The following is a 26,119-nucleotide window of genomic DNA, read 5'->3' as shown; positions in this document are numbered from 1 at the left end:
AACAGCGTCGTGTACTGACTTACGATGACATTCCCAGGTATGGGTTCCTATGCGATTCACATTCCTTTAGATGTTACCTACCTCCCCTAAACATTTGTACCAATATTTTTGAGACACCCTGTATATGAGGGGCATTTGAAAGGTCTGCAGTCTGAGTATAAAACAGTAAATAGCTTGTTAAATAGTATTGTAAAAATTTCTGTATTTAATGAATAACACTTCAAAATAGAAGCCCACCAAGTTTCATAGTGTTTCAACATACTGTACAGTTTCACTTGGAGCTCTGACTTCCTCTCTTTGCAACTTAACTTTCTCCAGTCCAACATTCCTAACAGTGAGGTAATTTTCCTTGGTGATTTTAATGCTCACAACTCCAGCTGGCTTTTGTTTTCTAGTCACACCAACCTAGCTGATCGAGACGCCGAGGCTTTTGCAATTACTAATGACCTTACACAGATTGTTCGTTTACCTACAAGAATACCGGACAATCCTAACCCTAAACAGCCAACACACTTGATATTTTTCTCATAAATAACCCTTCTAAATACACGGTCAAAGTAAGTGGTCCTTTAGGCACATCAGATCACAACTTGGTGATTGTCTCTTCAACAATGGAGACTTTATCTCATGGCTATTCCCAACCTCGTATTGTTTGGCATTACAAGAATGCAAAATGGGATGACCTGTGAGATTTTCTTTTCTTTTCGTTGGTCAGATTATTGTTTCAAAGCTTCTGATGTCAAGGTTTGCTCAGATCATGTCAGTGAAGTTATTCTTGCAGGAATGGAATCCTTTATCCCACACTCCACTTTAAAATCTCGTCCTTTATCTAAACCTTGGTTTTTCCAATAAATGTGCTAAGGCTGTTCAAGAGAAGAACATTGCATATCGCAATTGGCTTGTTTCTAATTCTTCAGTTTCATTTTTTGCCTACACCAAAGATTGCAAAAATTGTAAAGCAGTTATTAATCAGCTCAAACTCTAGTTTGGACAGGCTAAGAGTAGAAAAATTGCTTCTTGCCCTAATGGTAGCAACTTTTGCCCACCTCTGTCCAAACCAGATAGTTCTGTTGTCACCTCAGCCAAGGATAAAGCTGACCTGCTAGCATCCCATTTTTCTTCCAACTCATGTATTAATGATTTTGGTTAAACACCTCCCACCATTCCCAACACACTCCATTGAATGCATCCTATGGTCTTCCATCAAAAGATGGTCAGAAGGATTTTGACGAATCTTGATGCTAAGAAAGCTCCAGGTCCCGATGGTATTTCTCCACTTGTTCTCAAAACCTGTGCTCCTGAACTTACTCCTGTTCTTTCACTTTCTTATTCCAAAGGTGTTTTTCCTTCTGCTTGGAAATTTGCTCATATCCAGCCAGTTCCTAAAAAGGGTGACAAATCCCTCCCATCCAATTATCGTCCCATTGCAATTACTTCTACTCAACTCTTAAACTACCTAGAAACCTTCCGTTTGATCAACGATCGCCAGTATAGATTCCGTCAATGTCGATCCACTGGTGATGTTCTGGCTTATGTTACCCTTTTATTGACTAATTCAATAGAAAAGTTCAGTGAAACACAAGCAGTTGCTTTTGACATCTCAAAGGCTTTCGATGGTGTTTGGTAAAGGTCTTCTTAAACAAGCTTCCATCTTATGGTTTGCCAACTGTTTTTTGTAATTGGTTATCCAGTTTTCTCTCTGATCGCTCACTGAGGGTGATGATAGATGGCTCTGTCTTCTAACTTCTCTACTAATGCCGGTGTCTCCCACTCTTTTCCTCTTGTATATTAATGACCTTCTTCCATTGACTTGAAATCCTATCCATAGTTTTGCTGATGATAGCACATTGCATTCCACTTTCCATTTTGAGAAAACTTCCCCTGCTCAATCAGCTACCAATTCCTTAAATGCCGATCTCCAGGTAATTCTCCAGTGGGACAAAGACAACGTAGTTGATTTAAATCCTTCTAAAAACTCAGTCTTGTCTTATATAAGACTAAAACTAAGTCTTGTCTTATCCTTCAATTCTTCAGTTTCAGTCTTGTCTTATATAAGACAAGACTAAAACTAAGTCTTGTCTTATACAAGACAAGACTTAGTTTTAGAATTTTTAGAAGGATTTTCTAAAAATTCTAAACTGAGTTTTTAGAAGGATTTAAATCAACTACGTTGTCTTTGCCCCACTGGAGAATTACCTGGAGATCGGCATTTAAGGAATTGGTAGCAGATTTTCGAGAAGTAGAAGCTGATTGAGCAGGGAAAGCTTTCTCAAAATGGAAAGTGGAATGCAATGTGCTATCATCAGCAAAACTATGGATAGGATTTCCAGTCAATGGAAGAAGGTCATTAATACACAAGAGGAAAAGAGTGGGGGAAAGAACTGAACTTGTGGGACACTGGCATTAGTGGAGAAGTTAGAAGACAGAGAACCATCTACCATTGCCCTCAGTGAGCAATTAGAGAGAAAACTGGATAACAAATTACCAAAAACAGTTGGCAAACCATAAGATGGAAGCTTGTTTAGAAGACCTTTATGTCAAACACAATCGAAAGCCTTTGAAATGTCAAGAACAACTGATTGTGTTTCACTGAACTTTTCCATTGAATTAGTCCATAAATGGGTAACATAAGCCAGAATACCACCAGTGGATCAACACTGACGAAATCCATACTGGCGATCTTTGATCAGACGGAGGGTTTCTAGGTAGTTTTAAGAGTTGGCGGTTAATTGATTTCTCCATTACTTTAGAAAGAGTAGAAGTAATTGCAATGGGAAGATAACTGGATGGGAGGGATTTGTCACCCTTTTTAGGAACTGGCTGGATATGAGCAAATTTCCATGCAGAAGGAAAAACACCTTTGGAATAAGAAAGTGAAAAAAGGCAGCAAAGAACAGGAGTAAGTTCAGAATCACTGGTTTTGAGAACACGTGGAGAAATACCATCGGGACCTGGAGCTTTCTTAGCATCAAGATTCGTCAAAATCCTTCTGACATTCTTTGACCACAGGAGCCATTCAATGGAGTGTCTTGGGAATGGTGGGAGGTGTTTTACTAAGATCATTAATACATGAGTTGGAAGAAAAATGGGATGCTAGTAAGCCAGCTTTATCCTTGGCTGAGGTGACAACAGAACCATCTGGTTTGGACAGAGGTGTGCAAAAGTTGCAACCAAAATGTTTCTTTGGGAAGAGACCAGAATGTTCGGTTACCATTAGGGCAAAAGCAATTTTTCTACTCTTAGCCTGTTCAACCTCTAGTTTGGACTGATTAATAACTGCTTTACAATTGTTGCAAGCTTTGGTGTAGGCTGAAAATGAAACTGAAGAATTAGAAACAAGCCAATTACGATATGCAACGTTCTTCTCTTGAACAGCCTTAGCACATTTACTGGAAAACCAAGGTTTAGATAAAGGACGAGATTTTAAAGTGGAGTTTGGGATAAAGGATTCCATTCCTGGAAGAATAGGTTGGTTATTTGGTTTTTAGGAGCATTAGCAACTAAGGCCATATTGCACCGGCATACGTGGTGGTCATTCCCTGACCTTTCCGCATCCTCCGTATTTAGTCGTGACGGGCTCGAACCCCGGTCTAATGAAGAAGCGTGTGCTACGCACTGCTGCTCCTTCCCACCTGGCTACGGAGGCGCCCTGCAAGAATAATTTCACTGACACGATCTGAGCAAACATTGACATCAGAAGTTTTGAAACAATAATCCGAACAAGGAAAAGAAAATCTCACAGGTCATCCCATTTTGCATTCTTGTAATGCCAAACGATACGAGGTTGGGAATAGCCATGAGATAAAGGCTCTATTGTAGAAGAGACAATCACCAAGTTGTGATCTGATGTGCCTAAAGGACCTCTAACTTCGACCGTATACTTAGAAGGGTTGTCTGTGAGAAAAAGATAAAGTGTGTTGGCTGTATAGGGTTAGGATTGGCCGGTAATCTTGTAGGTAAATGAACAATGTGTGCAAGGTTATTAGTAATTGCAAAGCCTCGGCATCTCGACCAGCTGGGTCCGTGTGACTAGAAAACGGAAGCCAGCTGGAGTTGTGAACATTAAAATCATCAAGGGAAATTACCTCACTGTTAGGAATGTTGGACTGGAGATAGTTAAGTTGCAAAGAGAGGAACTCAAAGAGCTCCAAATGATTAGTGGAGTTGGGAAAACAGTAGAGACAACAGATGAATTTGACACAATGAGGTAGAGAGATTTTAAGCCAGAGAAGATCGAAAAGAGGAGATTCCAAATTACCAAGTCTCTGACAGATAATACTGGAACGGACATATGCACAAGTACCACCTTTGAGGCGAAGGAATCTTACAGCAAATAATTTGAGGAACTGAGATGAGCAGTAGTTGAATCAACCAATAACTGAGATTCTGTCAGAAAAAGTACATGGGGTTTGGCAGACTGCAAGAGGAAATCGTTCAGATTAGAATTGAGACCACGTATATTTGTGAAATGAATTAGGAAATGTTTGGGAGGTTTAGATCTTTTCACAGATAAGCTTACTCTATTAGTTTGACAATTCATGGTGTATTCAATAGTAAGAAAAAGTAGGTGGGACATACTATATGAAGTAATGAAATTTTTGGATATGGCGTACACGTGGTAAGATTATACCCAGATCCTTGACATAACGTGGCCTCGTCAATGCCTCCTGCTTACACACTACTCTGACTCTCTCCAGTCACTATCTGGCAGAGTAGAGGTGGCAAGATTATACACTAGCTGATCCAGAAGCCTCCGAAAGAGTTACCAATAGGTTCGGTCCAGTGTACTAACTAGCAGCTGTCCTGAGAACACCGTTTTAGAACTGTACCCTCGAAATGTAAGGAAGATTGGATCTCACCAGGATGTTCATCATAACCTCAAAAGTCATCAAACTGCACGATGGAAGAGATGGGGAAGAGTTGGCCAGAACTTAGCTCTGGAGACTGAACATGGGTTCCACCACTTCAAGCCCCCAATAAACAAAGTGGTGGTATTGCACTGGTTGATGAGAGTCATCTACCACCTAGTACTGCCTGGTAACACAGAGGGGCAGCATTCCTCCATGTGGTGTGGGTGCCACACCTCGACCCCTACTTACGTTGGTTCACACCTGGGTGGTCACCCACCGTGTGCTTGTGCATGGAGGTGCAAGCAGAGGATCTGGCTGTCACAGACCATCTGGACTTCACAGAAATTGGATCCACTTGACTTGAATGTCACCCGAATACCACTTGTACCGGGTAGCGAGTACAGCTTGTCTGGCATATCTGAGAGAATGTCTGTGACAACCTGAATCTAGTACCAAGCCAAGAAAACAGACAGCTGCAAATTGCTAAAGCAATTTGCAACTGTCTTTTGACAGCATTCATACTTTGTGACTGGCAAGATCAGTGAGGTCATCTGCAAATATGTATATATGAATGGTTTTTGGAAGATCATGCAAAGTGTTGTTGATCTGAAGCGCAAATACGGTAGCACTCTGTATTTAATCCTGCGTGATACCCTCTTCTTGAATGTGAGATGCCGACAGCATGTTTCGATACAGAACTTGAAAGGTGCGTAATGTTAAAAAGTTCTGAATTATTTGAGGAAGACAGCCTCTCAGGCCCCAACTGATGCATATCTTTAATGATGGCAAGTGGTATTGAATGCTTTCTGAATATCTAGATTGACCATCACCAGATGCTGTCTCATGACAAAGGCATTGTGTATGTTGGATTCAATTTTTACAAGTAAATCTAGGGTAGACCTGTTTTTGCGGAAGCCATATTGGTGATCAGAAAGAAGATTTTTGGGAATCGAGAATCCAGATGGGCCTCTTAAGCAAGATCCTTTCAAAGATTTTGCCCAAACAACTTGTCAGTGATAAAAAAAAAAAAATAGGTAAAGTGCAGCCATTATCAACCCACTGCAGGATGGAAGCCTCCTCAACAATTCATACTGAGGGAAAATGGACCATAATCTGCCACGCTGGTCCAGTGCGGGTTGGCAGATCGACCGTATTCAGACAGTCAGGGGCTTGAACCCCGGTCTACTCAAAGAGCATGTGCTATGCACTCCCGCTTCTGACCACTCAGCTACGGAGGCCAGTTGTCAATGATATCGGTCTGTAATTCTGAACTAGGGAAGGATCTTTGCCTGGTTTCAGTATTGCAGATATATAGGGATGATGCCATGACAGAGGATATGTATTTTCTGAAGAGATACAGTTATAGCAGAGTAATAACATGCCCAGATCAGCTTTACATAGATGCGTAAGCATATTTTGGTGAATGCTGTCCAGTCCTGCTGCACTATTTGGAGATTCCTTGAGTGCAACTAGAGTAAAAAGCTGGTTTTAAGGAAGTGAGAGTCTAGTTTGAAATTCAATTTTGACATTCTTCCTTAGTTTTAATTGTGTTGAAAGGATGAGGCAGAAATATTATAAAATGATTCTGCTAAAGCATTTGCAATATCAGTAGGGGAGGATAGGTCCTGCCCATTCCATTGTATTATTGGAAATTACAGTGGTAGAAATTTGCCATTGAGAGCTTGAATTTTTTTTTCCAGATAACTCGAGTGTCAGTATTTTTGTTAATAGTTCAGGCTAATTTAATCCAGGAGTCAAGTTTTGCTTTTTTCCTAATTTGTCTGGCTTTGGCTCTGAATTTTTTGTAAACAATTAAGTTGGCAGTAGTTGGGAATTTGCGAAAATGGTTCCAAGCACAGCTTTTTCCTACTTTTGCTTTGGAACAATCTGCATTCCACCACTGATTTTTTTTGCCGACCGGGCTAGCCGAGTGGGTAAAGTACCTGCCCGGCAACCCAAAGGTCGCGGGTTCGATTCCCGCCTCGGGCTTGGATCAAAGTACTGCAAAAACCTTGGGAGGTGCAATATGGCCACAGAAGCCGATGCGCCAACAACTACCAAATCAAAAAAAAAAAAAAAAAAAAAAAACCACTGATTTTGGTGTATACATTTGTGCTAGTTGGATTTTGGGATGGAAATTTCTGCTGAAGATAGTACATGGCTGGTAATGTGATCAGTTACATTGTCAAGGTGTTGTTGTTGTTGAACATATTGGGTGTCAGATAGGACACAAGTGGAGTAGTTTTTCCAGTCTGCTTTATAAAAGTTCCAGGAAGTACAGCCTTTAGGACATGACATGACCTGTGTTTGAATTGAACTGATAATAGGAAAATGGCCACTGTGCAATGGATCATTCAGCACTAACCGTTTCATGCTTGCAAAAAGAGATGAAGAGATGAATAAGTCTATAGTTGAGGTAGTACCTGTAGGTAGCTGGACATTAGTTGGAGAACCAGAATTTAGCAGTCAGGTTACGGTTATTCAGGAATGTTTCAATTAATTGGACTCTCCTATCCATAGTGGAAGATCCCCACAATGGATAGTGGCTGTTGAAATCACAAAATAAATAGACAAGAGTCAGCAGTTGTGCAATTAGATTGAACTTGACAATCTGGGAGCAAGGATAATTTGGTGAGATATAACTGGATGCAAGGGTTAATGATATTCCCATTGCCATCCAAATTGCTACAACTTCTAAGGAGGTTTGTAGATGGAGATGTCTTGACAGTATAGTAGATTTTACAAGAACAGCTACCCCTCCATGAACAGGACAACCATCAGAATCTGTCTCGCCTAAACATGGTGTAATTTTTCAATCTGAGAGAGACTTTTGGTGATAGAAATGTTTCCTGTAAGCATACACCTACTTCATTTGTTTGAATAAATAAATCACTCAGGTCATCAAAATTACTGCATAATCCTCTACAGTTCCATTGTAGGAATTTATTCATTGTTTAGGTTTGATTGAGGAAGATTGATGTGATTGTTTTTTTCTGAGAAGGCTTCAGTCTGCTTTGTTTTAATTTTTCATTTCTGGAAAGAGTTTGGCATCCTGTTTCTATGGTATCATTAGCATGTAATTCTAATACTGATTCATCATCCTCTGGTTGAACATCAATTTCCATTTTGCTATTGCATGGTTTCACTTTTTCCTGGTCTTCAAGAATTGCCGAATTTGCTGTTTCAAGCAATGTCGAGATAGCATCAGTTGGGATGATAACTGGCATATTGCTGGGCCCACTCACTGCAACATCCAAAAAAAAGTTTCTTTTGGATGTTAGCACAGTTTTGGCCCAGGTGGAAAAAGAATTGCTCAGTTCTATGGAGACATCTGTTTGTTGTGCAGCTGAGGGGCTACTTCTGGTAACCTATGCGTATGATTGGCTAGGCACGGTTAACAGTACTTGCTTTCTTGCTTCAGGGTATGTGACTTTATGCTCCACTTTATATGTCAGGATTTTTTTTTCCTGTTTTTCAACAGTCACACACGCTTCAGAAAATGTGGGATTACTTCCTTTATAGTTTGGGCAAGGTTTTTTTTTTTTTTTTTTTATGTGAACCCCACACACGAGAGGTATTAGAACCCATAGTACTTAGTACCGTCAGTTGGAGGTTGAGAAGACGAAAGAAGATATTTGTTGACATTGGACTTGAACTTCTGTAGATTGTAATTTTCAGGAAATACGTATGAAGGAAGGTTGTTCCAGAAAACAGTATGCTACTGAATAAACGAGGAAGATGAAAAGTTGGTTCTGTGAGTTTGAAGTTGGACAGTAAATGGATGTTGGCTGGTGGCGGCACGTGTTCGGACTGTTTTGAAAGAGAGACCGGGAATTATAGAAGCCAATTCAGAAGAACAGTGCCCATGGAAGTATCTGTAGAAGAGGCATGCAGCAGAAACAGTACGTCTATGAGACAGCAAGTGAAGAGATTTTGTTAGAGATGAATCATTAATTAACCTAACTGCCCTCTTCTCAATGGAATCAAGAAGCCTGAGAGAGGTTTTGGGGGTACCACCCCAGATGTGGGAACAATATTCCATGGCAGGGCAGATTTGCGATTTATACAGAGTGAGCAGCTGTTTGGAAGAAAAGTAACGCTGAGAGCGAAAGAGAAAACCAAGTTTTTTAGATGCAGAGGAAGCAATATTTGTAATGTGTGTGTGTGCCAAGAGAGATTAGAAGTCAGGGTAATTCCCAAAAGAGATATATCATTTTGCCTAGAAATCGGAGTGTCACTAAAGATAAGCATAGGAACAGAAGAATCCTTTTTGCGAGATATAAGACAAGACTGAATTTTATAAGGGTTGAAATGAACTAAGTTGTCTTTGCCCCACGGGAGAATTACCTGAAGATCGGCATTTAAGGAATTGGTAGCAGATTTTCGAGAAGTTGAAGCTGATTGAACGGGGCAAGGTTTCTCAAAATAGAAAGTGGAATGCAATGTGCTATCATCGGCAAAACTATGGATAGGATTTCCAGTCAATGGAAGAAAGTCATTAATATACAAGAGGAAAAGAGTAGGGGAAAGAACTGAACCTTGGGGGACAACGGCATTAGTGGAGGAGTTAGAAGACAGAGCCATCTACCATCACCCTCAGTGAGCGATGAGAGAGAAAACTGGATAGCCAATTACTAAAAACAATTGGCAAACCATAAGATGGAAGCTTGTTTAGAAGACATTTATGTCAAACACAATCAAAAGCCTTTCAGATGTCAAGAGCAACTACTTGTTTCACCGAACCTTTCCATTGAATTAGTCCATAAATGGGTAACATAAGCCAGAATATCACCAGTGGATCGACACTGACAGAATCCATACTGGCAATCATTGATCAGATGGAAGGTTTCTAGGTGGCTTAAGAATTGGCGGTTAATTGATTTCTCCATTACTTTAGAAAGAGTAGAAGAATTGCAATGGGACGATAATTGGATGGGAGGGATTTGTCACCCTTCTTAGGAACTGGCTGGATATGAGCAAATTTCCAAGCAGAAGGAAAAACACCTTTGGAATAAGAAAGTGAAAAAAGGTGGCAAAGAATAGGAGTAAGTTCAGAAGCACAGGTTTTGAGAACAAGTGGAGAAATACTATCAGGACCTGGAGCTTTCTTAGCATCAAGATTCATCAAAATCCTTCTGATATCCTTTTGATGGAAGACCACAGGAGGCATTGAATGGAGCGTGTTGGGAATGGTGGGAGGTGTTTTACTAAGATCATTAATACATGAGCTGGAATAAAAATGGGATGCTAGCAGGTCAGCTTTATCCTTGGCTGAAGTGACAACAGAACCATCTGGTTCTGTTGTCACTTCAGCCAAAAGTGACCAGACCATGGGCAAAAGTTGTGGCCAATAGCTTTGGCAAGAGACCAGAATGGTCGGCTACCATTAGGGCAAGAAGCAAGTTTTCTACTCTTAGCCTGTTCAAACTCTAGTTTGGACTGATTAATAACTGCTTTCCAATAGTTGCGAGCTTTGGTGTAGGCAAAAATTAAACTGAAGAATTAGAAACAAGCCAATTACGATATGCAACATTTTTCTCTTGAACAGCCTTAGCACATTTATTGGAAAACCAAGGTTTAGATAAAGGACGAGATTTTAAAGTAGTGTGGGATAAAGGATTCCATTCCTGCAAGAATAATTTTACTGACACAATCTGAGCAAACGTTGACATCAGAAGTTTTGAAACAGTAATCCGACCAAGGAAAAGAAGAAAAGAAGTCTCGCAGGTCATCCCATTTTGCATTCTTATAATGCCAAACAACACGAGGTTGGGAATAGCAATGAGATAAAGGTTCCATTGGAGAAGAGACAATCACCAAGTTGTGATCTGAAGTGTCTAAAGGACCTATCACTTCGACCGTGTACTTAGAAGGGTTGTTTGTGAGAAAAAGATCAAGCATATAGGGAGGAAGTAAGGGAGGAAGCTGTACAGTCTTGTTGGGAATGCTCCTTGAAGCCACAAATAGGACACAGAATCGCCACAGCATGCTATCTGTACATGGCCATACTTCTGGCACTTAAAGCAGTGAATGGAATTTGGGATGCAAGGTAGAATCTTTTAGTTTAAGTAACCTGCATTAACAGAAGATGGAAGGTTCAAAGTCCTGAACGTCAAATTAAATAATGGACCTGGTTGGTAATATGTTGCCATCTTTTTTGGTCATTATTCTCCAAGCATGTGTCTCCTTTTGTTCACTAAGCTCTTGTACTATTCCTTCTTCAGAGACAGAAAGTCCCATTTGCTGATAATGCGCCTTTAGATGTGTTCAGAGTATTATGGGGCATAACTGACACTGGAATATTGTCAAATGTTGTTAATTTTAACAATTTTTCAAAATGAGATGTTTTTGAAGTTTCAATTATATCTGCAGATTGGAGACGCTTCACCATTTTAGGGGATCCAACAACCGATTCTAAACATTTCTGTATCAGAAAAAGTGATAGCTTGCCAGCAGGTTGTGAGGACAGTGAGTGAATTATAAGAAATGCTGGCATATCTGTTCTGTCTGAAGTCTCTTTGGATGATTTGACTATGTTCTGAGACACAGTTAACTTTTCCACCTGTGGGCTCTAGTGATGGATATTCACTGAAATTCCATCGTTGCTCCTTTTAGCCCTGGAAGAGGAAATTCCTTCTCCCAGGTTACTGGCCTCGCATGTGGAGACAGGAGTGGTGCTGACCAGTGACCTAATGATCATGAGAATAGTATGCTGCTAGTGATAACAGTAACGTTGCAAGCAGGGTTAGCAGTGACGTTGTGAGCAGTGGAGGATTTATTAAAGCACTAGTACTTGCCCTAGGAAAAATGCTAGAAAATCACACTAGTAAGATTGGTTAGCACTTGGGCCGAAGGGAAGTTCATTGCTGGAAAAAACTTCCATCTGGTGTGGTAGAGGTGCATAGTTTGCATAAATTTCGGGATGAATTTGAAGTGATGGATAGGTGATGAATGTGTTTATTTTTTTTGTGGCTGATCATGTACAAGTTTGCTTCCTTGCATCATTTGTGAATACAACACTAACTGTTCAACGAATTACAACTACTCCATTAACAGAATACTGCAGAGCTTGCAGTATAAAAAGCCGAACAGCTTCGTACACTAGAGCTGCAGCAATTTGTATCTGGTCATACAAGTCAAAGTGATAAAGTAGCAGTTATGGGACTTAAAGACATCACAAAGTTTCAAAAGGGTATGGTTGTGGGAGCTTGTGTGTCGGGTGCTTCCATAACGGAAATAGTATGCCTTTTCAGTTGCTCATGGCCCACTGTGGTTAAGATGTACAAAGAATGGCACTGAACAGGTCAAACCACTTCTTGTAGACACAGCTGTGGATGTTCATTGTGAATAAAATGAGCAGCGTGTTGTATAGGCTCAATGGCAGGTGACCGAGCAACAGATGACATTGCAATACAATATGAGGGAATACAAGAACAATATCCCAAATGACAATGCATTGAACACTCAGACATATTGGGGTTCCAGGGCAGACAATGCTGGGGAACCCTAATATCTATATCACAGGCTTTGCAATGTATTATGATTATCACCATCTGTGATGTATGGTTTTTGATGTTTGTAAACTAATAGCTGTTTTTAACTCAGTTTTTTATGCTGATTTCAGAAATGCTGACACTGCCGATTTCATAAATGTTAACCTTGACAAATGCAATATACTGCATATGGGTAACAGTAACCCCAGAGTAACATACCACCTACGTGGCATTATACGCCAGGTAGTGGAAAATGAAAGACCTGGTGTAATTGTGCAGTGGGATATGAAGTTCTCTGAGCAATGCAGACAGGCTGCCAGGACAGCTCATGGGGTTTTGTCAATGATACACAGGAATTTTGCAAGCAGGAATAAGGAGGTGATTGTCTCATTGTATAAGGCAATGGTCGGGCCACACCGCAAGTATTGAATACAGGTCTGCAGACCTCATTTTAGGAAAGATGTAGAGCTGTTATAACACGTATAGAGAAGGGAAACGAGATTGGTGAGGAGAACAAAGGAGTGCTCTTACCAAGAAAGGCTTTAGTTCTGCAAACTGTAGCATCTGGAGACTAGACACCTGTGAGGTGATCTGATTGTGGTGTTTAAGGCTTTGAATGGATTGAGCAAGTGTGGCAGTGGGTGGTTGACTGCTGGAAGAAACTTCCATCTGTTGTTGTGGAAGTTGATAGCTTAAATAAATTCATGGAAGCACTAAGGCCATATTGCTCCGGGATATGCGGTGGTCATTTCCTGACCTTTCGCATTCTCCGTATTTGGTGGTGACGGGCTCTAACCCTGGTCTAATCAAGAAGCGTGTGCTACGCACTGCTGCTCCTTCCCATCAAAAAGGAATCTCAAAGGTGTGCTGCTCCACAGTGGAAATAAATATGGGTCAATTCCTGTAGCTCACTTAATGCTAGGCATGTTACTTGGATAGCAATCTGGTTACACAATCTGGATACACAAAAATTCCTTGCTTTTGTGTGAGTGGGGCAGTTGTGGAAGGAGTAAACACTGGTATGTCAAGAATGTGGTCAGAGAGGGGACAGTTTGTTGCCTGGATCCTCTTCCTACATCTTTGTCATAAAGAGCCTATGAAAGCTTTACCTATTGTTTAGTACAACTTGTACTAAATTCCCATAGATCACCCAAGAGAAGCTAAAACAAGATTTTTGGACCCCAAATATTCACAAACTGATGAGGGACTGAGATTTTGAGGGAAATATGTAAAAGAGAAAAAACAGGCATGGATTAGCTTCAGGTCTGTTGTTGAGAACTTCTTAGGGAACAACAAGGATCCAGACTACAAGAATATAGTTGAAAATATGTTGGCAAACTTCAATAATATGGTCTGTAATAGGAGTGTCAAAGTACATTTTTTACATTCCCACATTGACTACTTCCCAGAAAATTTACAAAATGTTAGTGAAAACAGGGTGAGAAGTTTCACCATGACATTAAAGACATGGAGATTAGGCAGAATATCAACATGATGGCTGACTATTTGCTAGCTGAAGAGAAATTGTAAAGTAGAAGGATCTGCAAGAAAATAAAAGAAACTAAAATTTGACCCATCATAGACCAGTTTTTAAAATGAGAAGCGAGTGTTTAGTGGACTTTTTACCACACTACCCTTTTTAATAGTGTTTTCAAATTGAATTTCAATATAAGTCTGGTAAAAGTTGCATTTTGTTATAATTTCAGTGCATAAATTCTGCCAAAATTAATAAAAATTGTTCAAAGAAAAATCAAATTTTCTTTCATGATTTTTGAAGAAGCCCGACATGATGGGAACAAATGGAAGCCATTCTTGAAATCAGGATGAGAATATGATTCAGAAATACCATTTTCTGAGAAAATGTTGAATTTTTTCAAAATACCGAGTAGTGTAATCATAATATAAAATCATATATTTAATTATGCTACAATTAATGATATTTGCAAGAAAACTTGGTACATATGTACTTTTAAAACATTTATGATGTATGCAAAAATCTTACTTCTGGCATTGCCACTTCTTCATCAAGTCCAACATTAATTTTATCAATAACTGCAACAGATGAACATAACCAGCCAAGGAAGACAACAAGCTAAAACAGGAAATTTTTGAAAGAGTTAGCAGCATCACAAAAAATAAATTCTTAATGTTATTTGTCATATATCAATTCTGACAAAATATCTCTCATTAATTTTAGATACAATCACTATGTATAAAATTTAATTTTACATGTTTCAAGATTCTAACATCTGAACTGCTACACTTAAAATTTAACAACCTGTTATTAACATCTTAGTCATCACTCTCCTACATGAATGGCAATGTTAAGTTTCAAATACAAGTAACTCCCCCTACATCCAAAGAAGCATATTTTAACAACCCCAAGTAATGATACCATTTACAAATGTAACTGAAATAGAAAAGGTGATATATGAGGAGTGGCAATAACATTCCCAGACGTTATTGCCACATATATAAAATAAAAATAAAATAAAAATAACAAAGTGAAGGAACTCAAAACTGGTTCTATTTTTATTCAAAATAATCACCACCCACTTTAATTCCCTTATTACACCATTCTAAAGGTTAACTGAAAAGAGGCAGTGAAGGCATCCAAAGAAATGATGTTCAGTTCAGCAGTTATGTTTTTATGTTCTCAACATCCTGAAATATTTCCTTTGAGAGCAGTTTTCACCTTAGGAGAGAGGAAGACATTTGCTGGAGCTAGATCAGGAGAGTAAGGTGAATGGGTGATCTGTACATTGTTAGGTTTCATCAGAAATATCTTCATAATAAGTGCAGAATGGGTGGGCACATTGCCATGCAACAAGAACCAGCTGTCTTTCTCTTGAAATTACTGCCTCACTGGGGAAATATTTCAATCATCTTTTAAACAACTATACATAGAATGCAGCATTGGCTGTCTTCCCTTCAGGTATAAATTCCTTGCAAATCAAACTCTGTCAAAAAAAACATGATCAGCATAGTCTATGATCAAGACGATCCTAGACTTCTGTAAATGAAACTTTTTGGGCCTGGGCAAAGACTTAAGTTCACTGCATACTCTGAAACTTCATCTCTGGGTCATACTGAAACACCCAACACTCATCTCCAGTGAAAATACAATTGAGAAAATCAGGATTGTCTTGACAAGTGTGGATGATCTCTTCATATAACGATGCTCTCTCTTTGTTGCTTCTGCTCATCTGCAAGGATGTGCAGTACAAATTTTGCACTGGCCTTCTGTTTCCTTAAATCTTTATGCAGAATTACACAAATCGTCTCCTTATTCATATCCAACTCATCAGCCATCATTCCAAGGCTCAAACAATGATCGCTTGCCACAATTTCCTGAACTTCTGCAAATGTCCTCATTTCGAGAGGTTAACAGATGCCTACTTCTTGGGTCACCGTAAACATCCTCATGTCAGTCTTTGAACTGTTTATATCATTCAAGCACATTGGTATGACTTAACTTTTTCATTACCATAAATAGTTGTTAATAATTCATATTTCTGTTGAAGATTTTTCCAGTTTAAAGCAAAATTTGATATTCATTCATTGTTCCATTGCAAAATTGTGACATATGTTAATGCTGCTGACAAAACTGGTTGTTGTTTGCAACATATCACCCTTCTGGATAAGCTCTGTGTAAGATGCAGCACATAAGAATAACATACCACCATATTATCCCAGAATAACATAACAACTGTGTCCTACCACACTCAAGGTAGTAGAGAATAAAAAAAAAAGACCTGAGGGTAACTGTGCAATAAGAAATGCTTTGTGTGCATTATAGATTGGTTTTTCGAACCTGAACAGTATTATCTTCAGATTGGCTGACAGGACAGCTCATACAGTTTTGCCAATGATATACAGCAATTTTGCCAGAAGGGATAAAGAGGTAATGATTCTGTCATTTCAAGCATCAATTGATTTCACAAATTAATGCTGGCCACAATGGTTAAGACACATCTTCAATATAGCATACAGGTCTGGAAGCCTCGTTTTAAGAATCATGTGGATCTGTCAAAATTAGTGCAGAGAGGAGCAACAAGAATAGCAAAGGGAATAAAAAAAAAAAAAAGGGTAAACTGCAGCCATTATCAACCCACTGCAGGATGGAAGCCTCCTCAACAATTCATGCTGAGGGAAATGGACCATAATCTGCCACGCTGGTCCAGTGCAGGTTGGCAGATCAACCGCATTTAGCATTCAGGGGTTTGAATCCCAGTCTACTCAAAGAGCGGGTGATACTGCACTCCCGCTCCTGACCACTCGGCTACGGAGGCCTTAAAGGGAATAAAACTGTACTTTTTAATTGAATTTAAGGGAATAAAATGGTACTCTTACCAAGAAAGACTTCATTTCTGCAAACTGCATCATGTGGGAACAAGGCACCTACAAGGAGACCTGGTTGAGATGTTTATAAGGCTGTTGATTGGACTGAGTAAGCACACTATGATATTCTTATTCTTGCTCAGACAACACATAAGGTGGCAAAATTTAAATTAAGGAAGCAGCACAGATTTGCAGAAATCGGCTTTTGGAGAGAAGGTAATTCATTCTTGGAACACTCTCATTGGGTGTTGTGGAAGTGGGTAGTTTTAATAAATTTAAGGAAAAATTAGACTAAGTGTTGGACATGTGATGTGGGAAGGTGGTTTTTTTTTTTTGTTGCTGATGCTATATAAGCATGCTTCCTTGTATCATTTTCCATTACTAATAAATGGTAAGTTTCAACCACGAATATCCTCTGATTGCTCTGAGGATAGAAATGTATAATTATTTCTGAACCTGCCAATGATAAATGACTGAGTAACGGGATAATTTTCATTCTTTATTATTACTGTTATAGGATTTTCAGCCAATGGAAGAAGGTCATTAATATACAAGAGGAAAGGAGTGGGAGAAAGAACTGAACCATGGGGTACACCATCATTAGCAGAAAATGAAGACGACAGAACATCGACCATCATCCATTGTGTTTTATAGGAGAGCGAGAACTAGATACCCAACTGCAAAACAGTCTGCAATCCATAGGATGAGAATTTGTTTAAAAGACCTTTATTGTTTCGACTGACTAGATGTTACGTTGGTTTCTAAGATTATCAAAACTACCATATCGCTAAGTTTTCCAACAGTGAGAGTGCTCGAGGAGTTAGGAGGCTGGACGACTGGTTTGGTTCGATCGTTTAAGATCACGAGGCAAGTTCAAATATCTTGAGGAAGGGGGATACAATTTATAGTTGTCTCTGGTCTTATTGCTCTTCTATTTTAAAGGTGATTAATTTTATTGAAGAGATACAAGACACTAAAAAATGTGTAATAGGCAATGTAATAGATTAACTTCTTTGAAACTTAAGTGTTTCTTAAGTCAATCAAGTAAGGTTTTAACAACATATTTATAATGCAGCCAGAGGTTGGAGGATAGGCCGCACAGATAATGCAATCACACTAGTTGGTTTTGATTTTTCTGTATTTTTCATATTGTTTTCTTAAAAACAATACAGATATTGCACTGAGTAAACAAAAATAAATTACATAACTGGTTTGATTTGATTTTTAATGGCATCAACAGCTAAGGCCATAATATGCCAAGTCAAATTTAAACAGACTACTAAACATTTTGGTAGCCTACCAAAATGTAGGCTACCACGTCAAGTTATTAAGTAAAAAAAAGGTATAAAGTTAAGTAAACCCACATAAAATATAAAACTTAAATCTTTGTATATAAATTAGTAGAATTTAAAGAGTTAAAAACGTCAGACATGTCTGTCACCTATAATCTGACTGAGTGTAAATGGTTCAGTAAGATTATTAAAAGCAGTAAAACACAAGCGTTGTGCTTCTATAAAAACAGGAAATTCTATAAAAGGGTGACGGACGGTTAAAACAGAGTTAGACATCTCACACACAGGTGGGTCATCTGCCCTCAGCAAATAGGAATGTGTTAGATGACTATGACCTATGCGGAGCCGAGCAAGAATTTCCTTTCTTCGAACCCAGCACAGACTGGATTGCCATTGCGTAATTACAAGCTTAATGTGATGTAGTTTATTTGTGCCCTGTCTGTGCCAAGAACCTTGTCATTGGGAATGTAATTTAGAGCGTATTATTTGCCAGTAGTCTGTAAAGGAGACTGACAGGCAATGATTATCCAGAGAAATAGCTGATTTGGCAGTGGTATCAGCTAATTCATTTCCCTGGATCTCAATGTGGCTTGGGATCCAGAAAAAGCGAATGTCAAATTCTAATTCCACGAGAGAAAAAAAGGGTCTGCTGGATCCGGGACAGGATTGAATGAGGGTTATACCTCATTGATACTAGAGCCTATAACACGCTCAATGAATCACTACAAATCATATACCTTTGGCAATCACTATTTTTAATGTGATCTAGGGCTGTTTCTATTGCTGCATGCAACTCTGTAGTATAAATCTAATTTCTTGTGGGATCTTATTAGATAATGTTTTGTGAGGAAACAGCAGCAGATCCCACATGATCTTGATTTCAAGCCATCTGTACAGACTGGCAAAAAGTCAGAATACTGCTCTCTATGTGATGCAAAGAGTTGTTGGTAGACAGCTGATGGCATAGTAGCCGGGATCTTAAGGGAGAGGTCACAAGTTGGAAAATAGGCATGCCAGGGTGGAAGGAATTGCACTGGTAACTGGGCAACATTGTCTACTGTCATGTCTAGTTCATTTCAGAGCCCTTGGATCTGAATACTGAGAGATTTGTTGGCGGTCCGACAAGTATTGTAGAGGTTTTCCCAACGTGGCTCAAAAATGGATGCCCACATGGGATGATGGGGCAGGGATTTCAATTTAAAGGCATACTGTAATGACAACTGCTTATGTCAAAGAGATAGTTCATTTGCTTCAACGTAAAGGCTTTGGACAGGAGATGTGCAAAATGCTCCAGTGGCTGTCCAGAGGGTGGACTGGATATAACATTGAGAAATGTGAAGTACTGCACATGGGTAGCAGTAACCCCAGAGTAATGTATTAATTGGGTGGTGGTACTACATTCAGGTTGTGGAGAATGAAAAGGATCTGGGGGTAATTGTGATATCAGATATGAAGTTTTCTGAGAAGTGCCAAAAGGCTGCAAGAGTAGCTCATGGTGTCTTGTCAATGACATACAGGAATTTTGCTAGCAGGGATAAGGGGGTGATTGTCCCCTTGTATAAGGCAATGGTCAGACCACACCTTGAGTACTGTGTACAGGTCTGGAGGCCTCATTTTAGGAAATGATTTAGAGCTGCTAGAATGAGTATAGAGAAGGGCAACGAGATTGACAAGTGGAACAATGGGTTGGTGTTACCAAGAAAGGCTTAAGTTCTACAAATTGCAGCTTCTGGAGGCTAGGCACACACAAGGTGATTAATTGAGCAAGCTGAGTGCTAATGAGATTCTTCCTCAGATTACTCACCTGAGGGGGGCATAAATTCAAATGGAGGAAAGGTAATAGTAGAATAGATGTGTGGAAATTTGCCTTTAGACAGCAGGTGGTTAATAGTTGGAACAAACTTCCATCTGTTGTAGTGGAGGTAAGCAACTTAAATAAGTTCAAGGCAGAACTAGACAAACATTTGGCGTGAATGGATGGGTGAAATGAAAAGGGGGTTTTATTTTATTATTTTTTGGCTGATGCTATATAAGCTTGCTTTCTTCCATCATATGCCTCTACTAATGCTAATTCTAAATATTCTTAACATCCTATTGGGTTATTAGAATGTGTTGCATAGCCCCCTATTCAATCTTAACAGTAGCTAAGAAACCAACTTCTTAAGTTGCAAAGGTTATAACAAGAATAGCAAATATTTCTTAAAAAAAAAATTAGTATCCATCCAAGGTTTTCCAAAGCAATTACATTCAAATTCATACAGCCATGCAAACTCTAAAAAACTTTGTAAATACAGTCACAAAATCAATGTTAAATAAGTTAACACTCATATGCCTTACAACTTGGGACATTTTAGTCTTCATCAATATTTAAAAAGTAAACACATGGACAATTCATGGTGTTCTGTTAATGGCATCCAGGAATTCTGCCAGTCAAAACAAAGAGGTAGTTAATCTTCTTTTATGTGGCCTGAAAATTGAAGGTGGGTGGAGGATCACCTGCCAGTTCCAGAACTAATGTGACCATTTCATACTGATAGTTGTCTCTCTTCCTAGAACTACATGAATAAGTATCCACCTAGTTCCTAAAAGCCATTTACATCCCAGACTATCATATAAAGCAGTGATTTATATTGCTCATATGATAGGAAAATGGATTGAATATTTCAGATGGGCTTGGAAACTCCAGTTTAAGAATGGAGTGTGGACCTGTAGAGAAAGTACAGAGAAGCAGAAGATGGTTAAGGGATAAAGGATTATTCTTATCAAGAGAGGCTAGAGTTCTAAGTTTTTATTATTTTATTTTTTTTTGGATACCAAACAATCTGCAGTGAGACCTAGTCAAGGTGTTTGAGGCTGACAGTATTTAAGAGCTGCATAACTAAATGCTGAGGGAATCTCCATATTTAGTCACACGATCATGGGAAGACATAAATTTAAATTGAGAAAGGGGCAATTGCAGAAAGATGTCTCAAAAATTTCCTTTGGTTAGATTAGTTAATCAGTCTAGAGGAAATTGCTGGAATAAACTCCCACCTATTCTTATGGTGGTTGAAAGTTTATCTAAATTTAAAGAAAGTTTTTGGATATACTCCAGCTTGACCACCAGGTCAGAGGAAGTTTATAATAAATTATGAATACAATTGTTAATCATTAATCATATTTAACAGTCATAAGCTTGTAACAACAGTCCACTCAAGGAGCATTTTTTTTTTTTTTTTTGTTAGTTGTTGGCACATTGGCTTCTGTGGCCATAATGCACCTCCCAAAGTTTTTGCATTTTTCTCTGATCCAAACCCGATGCGGGATTCACCTGCGACCTTTGCGTTGCCAGGCAGGCACTTTACCTACCTGGCTAGCCCGGTCGGCTCAAGGAGCGTGTGCTTCTACATTTTCTCCTGACCACTTGTAGCATTTTGCCATCACTAAGACATTGTCTGAAGCAGTAAACAGCAACACTGATTTATCAGACAACCTGAGGTTCCTCAGTTCGCAAGGGATTGTGTGTGTGTGAAATTCATCAAGTTTCAAGACACTCAAAACTCACCTGAACACAATGAGGTCAAGGTCATTCACAATCTGCAATTCAAAACAACTATCTAAGCCATTCATGCTTTCAAAATTAGTTCTCAATATCAATAGGAAATGTATCACCAGAAAAGTATCAACCACAAGATTTGGAATAAAGTAGCAACCAGCTTCATTAAGTGAAATGAACTAAATGAGACATTATGCAATGAAAAAATCAGACTTAATTCAGCCTGAATATTATACAGACACAAAAATCCAAAAACCACAGCATTTGGACATAGCTACATATTTTTATTTGTAGTTTTCATTAATTAATTCAAGCTTGCAAAGTTAAGAATATTCAGCTTCAATTTTCAGTTAAGGAAACACATAAGTAAAAGACTCCTAGCCAAAATGAAGAGTTAACCAGTATACTAAATAGATTAGTCACATTTAAGTTTGCTTCATTTTATTTTAACTGGTAGACAAGGCAACACTTGAAAATAACATTCTGGCTTTAAGCATTAATCAATGATTAGAAATCAGAAATATTTTTCTACCTTCCTAAATACAGTCAAACTTTTATTGTAATAGTTTCTGTAGTTGGTATAACAAGCTTTTCATACCAACTATAGGGGATACCATTCAAGGCTTAGACCTAAGTGGATGTCAGATGAACTGATGACGACTTGTGGCAGAGAAGAAAAATGCATGGAATGCATATAAAGTTATCTGGTGATAGAGATATCCACGGTAGATATAAACTAGTCTGCAATCATGTCACAAAGGAGGTTAGGTAAGCTAAAGCAGATTGCAAGAAGTCTCTGGCAAAGATAAGCAGCAAAGACTTCATTACTTATGTAATGAGTAGAAGGAAGAAGTTGAATTACATTGGTCGACTAAATATGAATGGTTTGATTATCGATCCTATTCATGTTACTGATAAACTGAATAGGTATTTTACATCTACATTCACACATGAGCAATATTTTAGGGTTGGAGATGCCTGAAGTGTATTTAATTTAATTCTATTTATTCTCTCTATTTAATTCTAATAGAGAGTTTGATTTTGTGATAACCGAGAGGAAAGTGGAGAAGAAATTTTTGAACCTAAACATATGAGGCACTTGATGTCAATGGAATATATCCAATTAAGGAAAGCAGCAAACGAGGTAAGCAAACCTTTAGTCATGATTTTGAGAACCTTTTATTCAGGGGCAGTCCCCCTGAATCAAAGACCATTGCCACAGGGATGTCCATTTATCACTTTATATGCATGTTTTAAATTCTGCACACTTAAGAGTTTTAGACTGGAAAATGGAAGAGAATAAAAGGCAAATGTTTCTATTTTATGTATAAAACATTTTTGTAGTTTCAGCAAAATATTTTTTTGTTGTTTTTTTTTGGGGGGGGGGGGAGAAAAAAAAAAGGTGTAAAGCACACCTTTTATTTTCAAAATAAAAGTATTGCAATCCATTTAAAAATATGAAATACTGGGACTGCTGAAACAATTTAAAAATCCAAAAAAATTTCAAATAATATACATAAAATACATTAAACTCCCATTATAATACTCCTGTGAAGGAGTATTATAATGGGAGTTTGGTCCCATTATCTGGCACCATAAGCAGACCAGATAATGGGACCAAAAGAAAAGAGTGCTAAAAGTGAGTGTTAATGGGAGTTTATTATATATAACCAAATATGCAACACTCACTCATGGACAACCATAAACTGAAAGGATGCTATGAGAAAGAGTGACAGTATCAGTAGATTTCATGCATGTAACTTCAAATTTGTGTGTAATGATAGACAAAGTGCCAACTAAATATCTGTATAACTTGTGATGTGCAATGTAAGATGGTGCATTATAACAGAATCAGCTGTATAAGTAGTGGCAACATGAACTGCCCCAAAAAAAAAAAAAAAAATGTCTAGTTCTTCCTTAAATTTATTCAAACTATCCACTTCCACAATGACAGATGGAAGTTTTTTCAACATTCTCACTGAATACAATTTTTGTATTATCTATCCTGCAGTCATGCTTTTTCAAATTTACTTTGTCCCATTATGTAATTATCTGATTAAATCCTTAGCAAAGCTTATTATCTTAGTACTCACCTCTGAGATCAATATTTGTTAAGATTAAAATTACATGAAAGGAAGGTAAAAAGAGTAAAACTGGATGTTTCATTACATTAATAGATCAATTAATTTAAAACATATCCCTAGGAAGAGGGAGTGCACCATCTTTTCCTAGTTGTCATTTATAAAACTGTATAAAAATCCACGTGTTGGTAAATGAAATTATGAATGAAAATTTATAGTATCAAAGTACCCAAGGATGCATCACATTAAACACGTGGGAGAATTTGAAACATTTGTGCTGCCATAGTGGTGATAGATTCGTGGGTAATCCGGTGTTTAGAATTTCATATGATCTATTTTGGCAAAACCATTCTATGGCATGGGCTTCATATTGGAATATCTTATAATTCAATTTAATTTTAATTAGTATAATTGCGTTATCTATTAATAGGTCATGATTAATAGAGTGACCATGTTGACTTAATTCGGTTCCTGGTTGGTCTGATTTGACACTATCATAATGATAGAATTTAAATTAAACTTAAATTAAATTTGCTAATTAAACTTAAATTAAATTGTAAGACATTCCAATATGAAGCCCTTGCCAAAGAATAGTTTGGCCAAAATAGATCATACGAAATTCTAAACACCAGATTACCTACAAATCTAGCACCAATATGGCAACTCAAAAGAATCAAATTACCAAGTGTTTAACGTGATGCATCCTGGGTACTTTCATACTATAAATTTTCACTCATAACTTATGTCATTTAACAACTGATGATGACAACATCGAAAGCTTCACTCTTGGCTTTTCAACACACAAATTTTCATACAGTTTTATAAACGACAACCAGGAAAAGGTGGTGCACTCCCTCTTCCTAGGGATATGTTTTAAATTAATTGATCTATTAATGTAAAGAACTTTCGGTTTTACTCTCTTTTTACCTTCCTTTCATGTAATTTTAACCTTAACCAATATGGATCTCAGAGGTGTACTAAGATAATAAGCTTTGCTAAGGATTTAATAGATAATAAAATAGTACTTCAAGCTTAAGCTGTACAATTAATCAATAAAAGTATATTATCTGAGTAAGGATAAGTATATTGATATTACTGGCATTTAATTTGCTGAATCCACAGAAAGTCTTAACACATTTGCTGCCAATTGTATTTAAGAGGGTGCATTCAATGTATAATACATTTTTGGAAATGTTGAGAAATAATATTCCGAAATCCTCAACTTTTTGAAAATTAGTAAATAATGATTGAAAAGCAAACTCAAAAAAAGAAAAAACAAAAGGAATTCATAGCTAAAAATGAACACTTACTGTTGAGCTATAAATCAGAACAAAACAATTTTATTGTAACCTTATTCTATGTACATTAACCACAAAACAAAAAAATATGTACTAATCTATAAACAAAAATGAAGCATTGTTGCTAACAGCTCAGAGTTCAGTGTGTTGACAGAATCAGGCAGTTAATTTCAAATGCCTTTACTTTTAACACCACTCATATAATGACTTCAAAAAAGACCACCTATATGTATTACAACAAAACTTGTAATGCAGTTTGATGCTTATATGCATCAAATATGTTAGCACCCTTTTGTGTCTTGATTAATCTTATTGAGCACTGCACCCATTTCAACAGATCCACATCCTTCTTAACCAGAGGCGTATTGCTAAAAATAATACCGGAATGCTCTTTCTCCAGAAGACTATGATAATGCCACATCGACTGTACAGTAACTGAGTCAGACTTCAGACTCACGGTTCATAGAACAACAAGTTCTAGCATTCAGCTCATGGCAAATCAAAATGCACCATTCGCATGCATCACAGTGTGTGTGTGTGTGTGTGTGTGTGTGTGTGTGTGAAATATGAAAACGAAGAAGTGGGAAAAAAAAGGAAAAACAGTACGTGTACCTGAATGCGCAAAGCAGCAAAACAGGATACATGTATATAAATAAGTGTCACCAATGAAAGTAAAATAAAATAAAATAAAAATAAATATAGATGGAGAAGTTATTAAACACAAAATGCCGAGCCTAGTTGAAGAAAAAAAGAGAAAAAGAATGTTAAGAACCTATATAAAATTAAGTAGAATTAAATCTGAATTAATGCCGAATTAGCAGGCCAATCATATGTACAAAAGCTGAAAGAAAAAGAGGGGAGGGTAATAGAGATAAAAATTATAAAATAAAAATTAAAATTATAAAATAAAAATTCAAGAATTAAAAATTGGTACATAGATCAGGTATTTCATCAGGGGGCTACACCTGATCATGTACCAAACACTGTTTCTATGCAAACTCATGCTGATGGAGAAGCTATAGAAATGAAATGGATATAAAAAAATGAAATAGATATAAAAATAATTTTTTTAAAATTTTTTAAATCTCCAGAAACATGAGTGAGGTAGCCCCAACGCAGCGTATTTAGATTAATAAATTAAGTAACGTAGTGTATTTAGAAATAAATTGAGTCGATAATATGTAAGAACGCAAACGCAGTGTGTTTAGTAAATTAAGTGTGTAAGAAGG

At 37.8% G+C, this 26,119-nt stretch overlaps 1 protein-coding gene across 3 annotated transcripts in view; it reads right to left on the bottom strand.

The window, feature by feature from the left end:
- Nucleotides 1-26,119, bottom strand: part of LOC150077842 (NPC intracellular cholesterol transporter 1-like) — a 671,091-nt gene that overhangs the window by 199,942 nt on the left and 445,030 nt on the right. For all 3 annotated transcript variants that reach the window (XM_090384813.1, XM_090384814.1, XM_090384816.1), the window contains one exon: nt 14,346-14,435. In XM_090384813.1, coding sequence (XP_090240939.1) covers nt 14,346-14,435 — 90 coding nt within the window. The remainder of the gene's footprint in view (nt 1-14,345; nt 14,436-26,119) is intronic.

Source organism: Mastigoproctus giganteus, chromosome 11, assembly GCF_048544385.1.
Source record: "Mastigoproctus giganteus isolate SK-2022 chromosome 11, ASM4854438v1, whole genome shotgun sequence".
Classification (NCBI taxonomy): Eukaryota; Metazoa; Arthropoda; class Arachnida; order Uropygi; family Thelyphonidae; genus Mastigoproctus; species Mastigoproctus giganteus.
The sequence above is the reverse complement of the archived record's forward strand: the minus strand, read 5'-3'. Positions and strand labels throughout refer to the sequence as shown.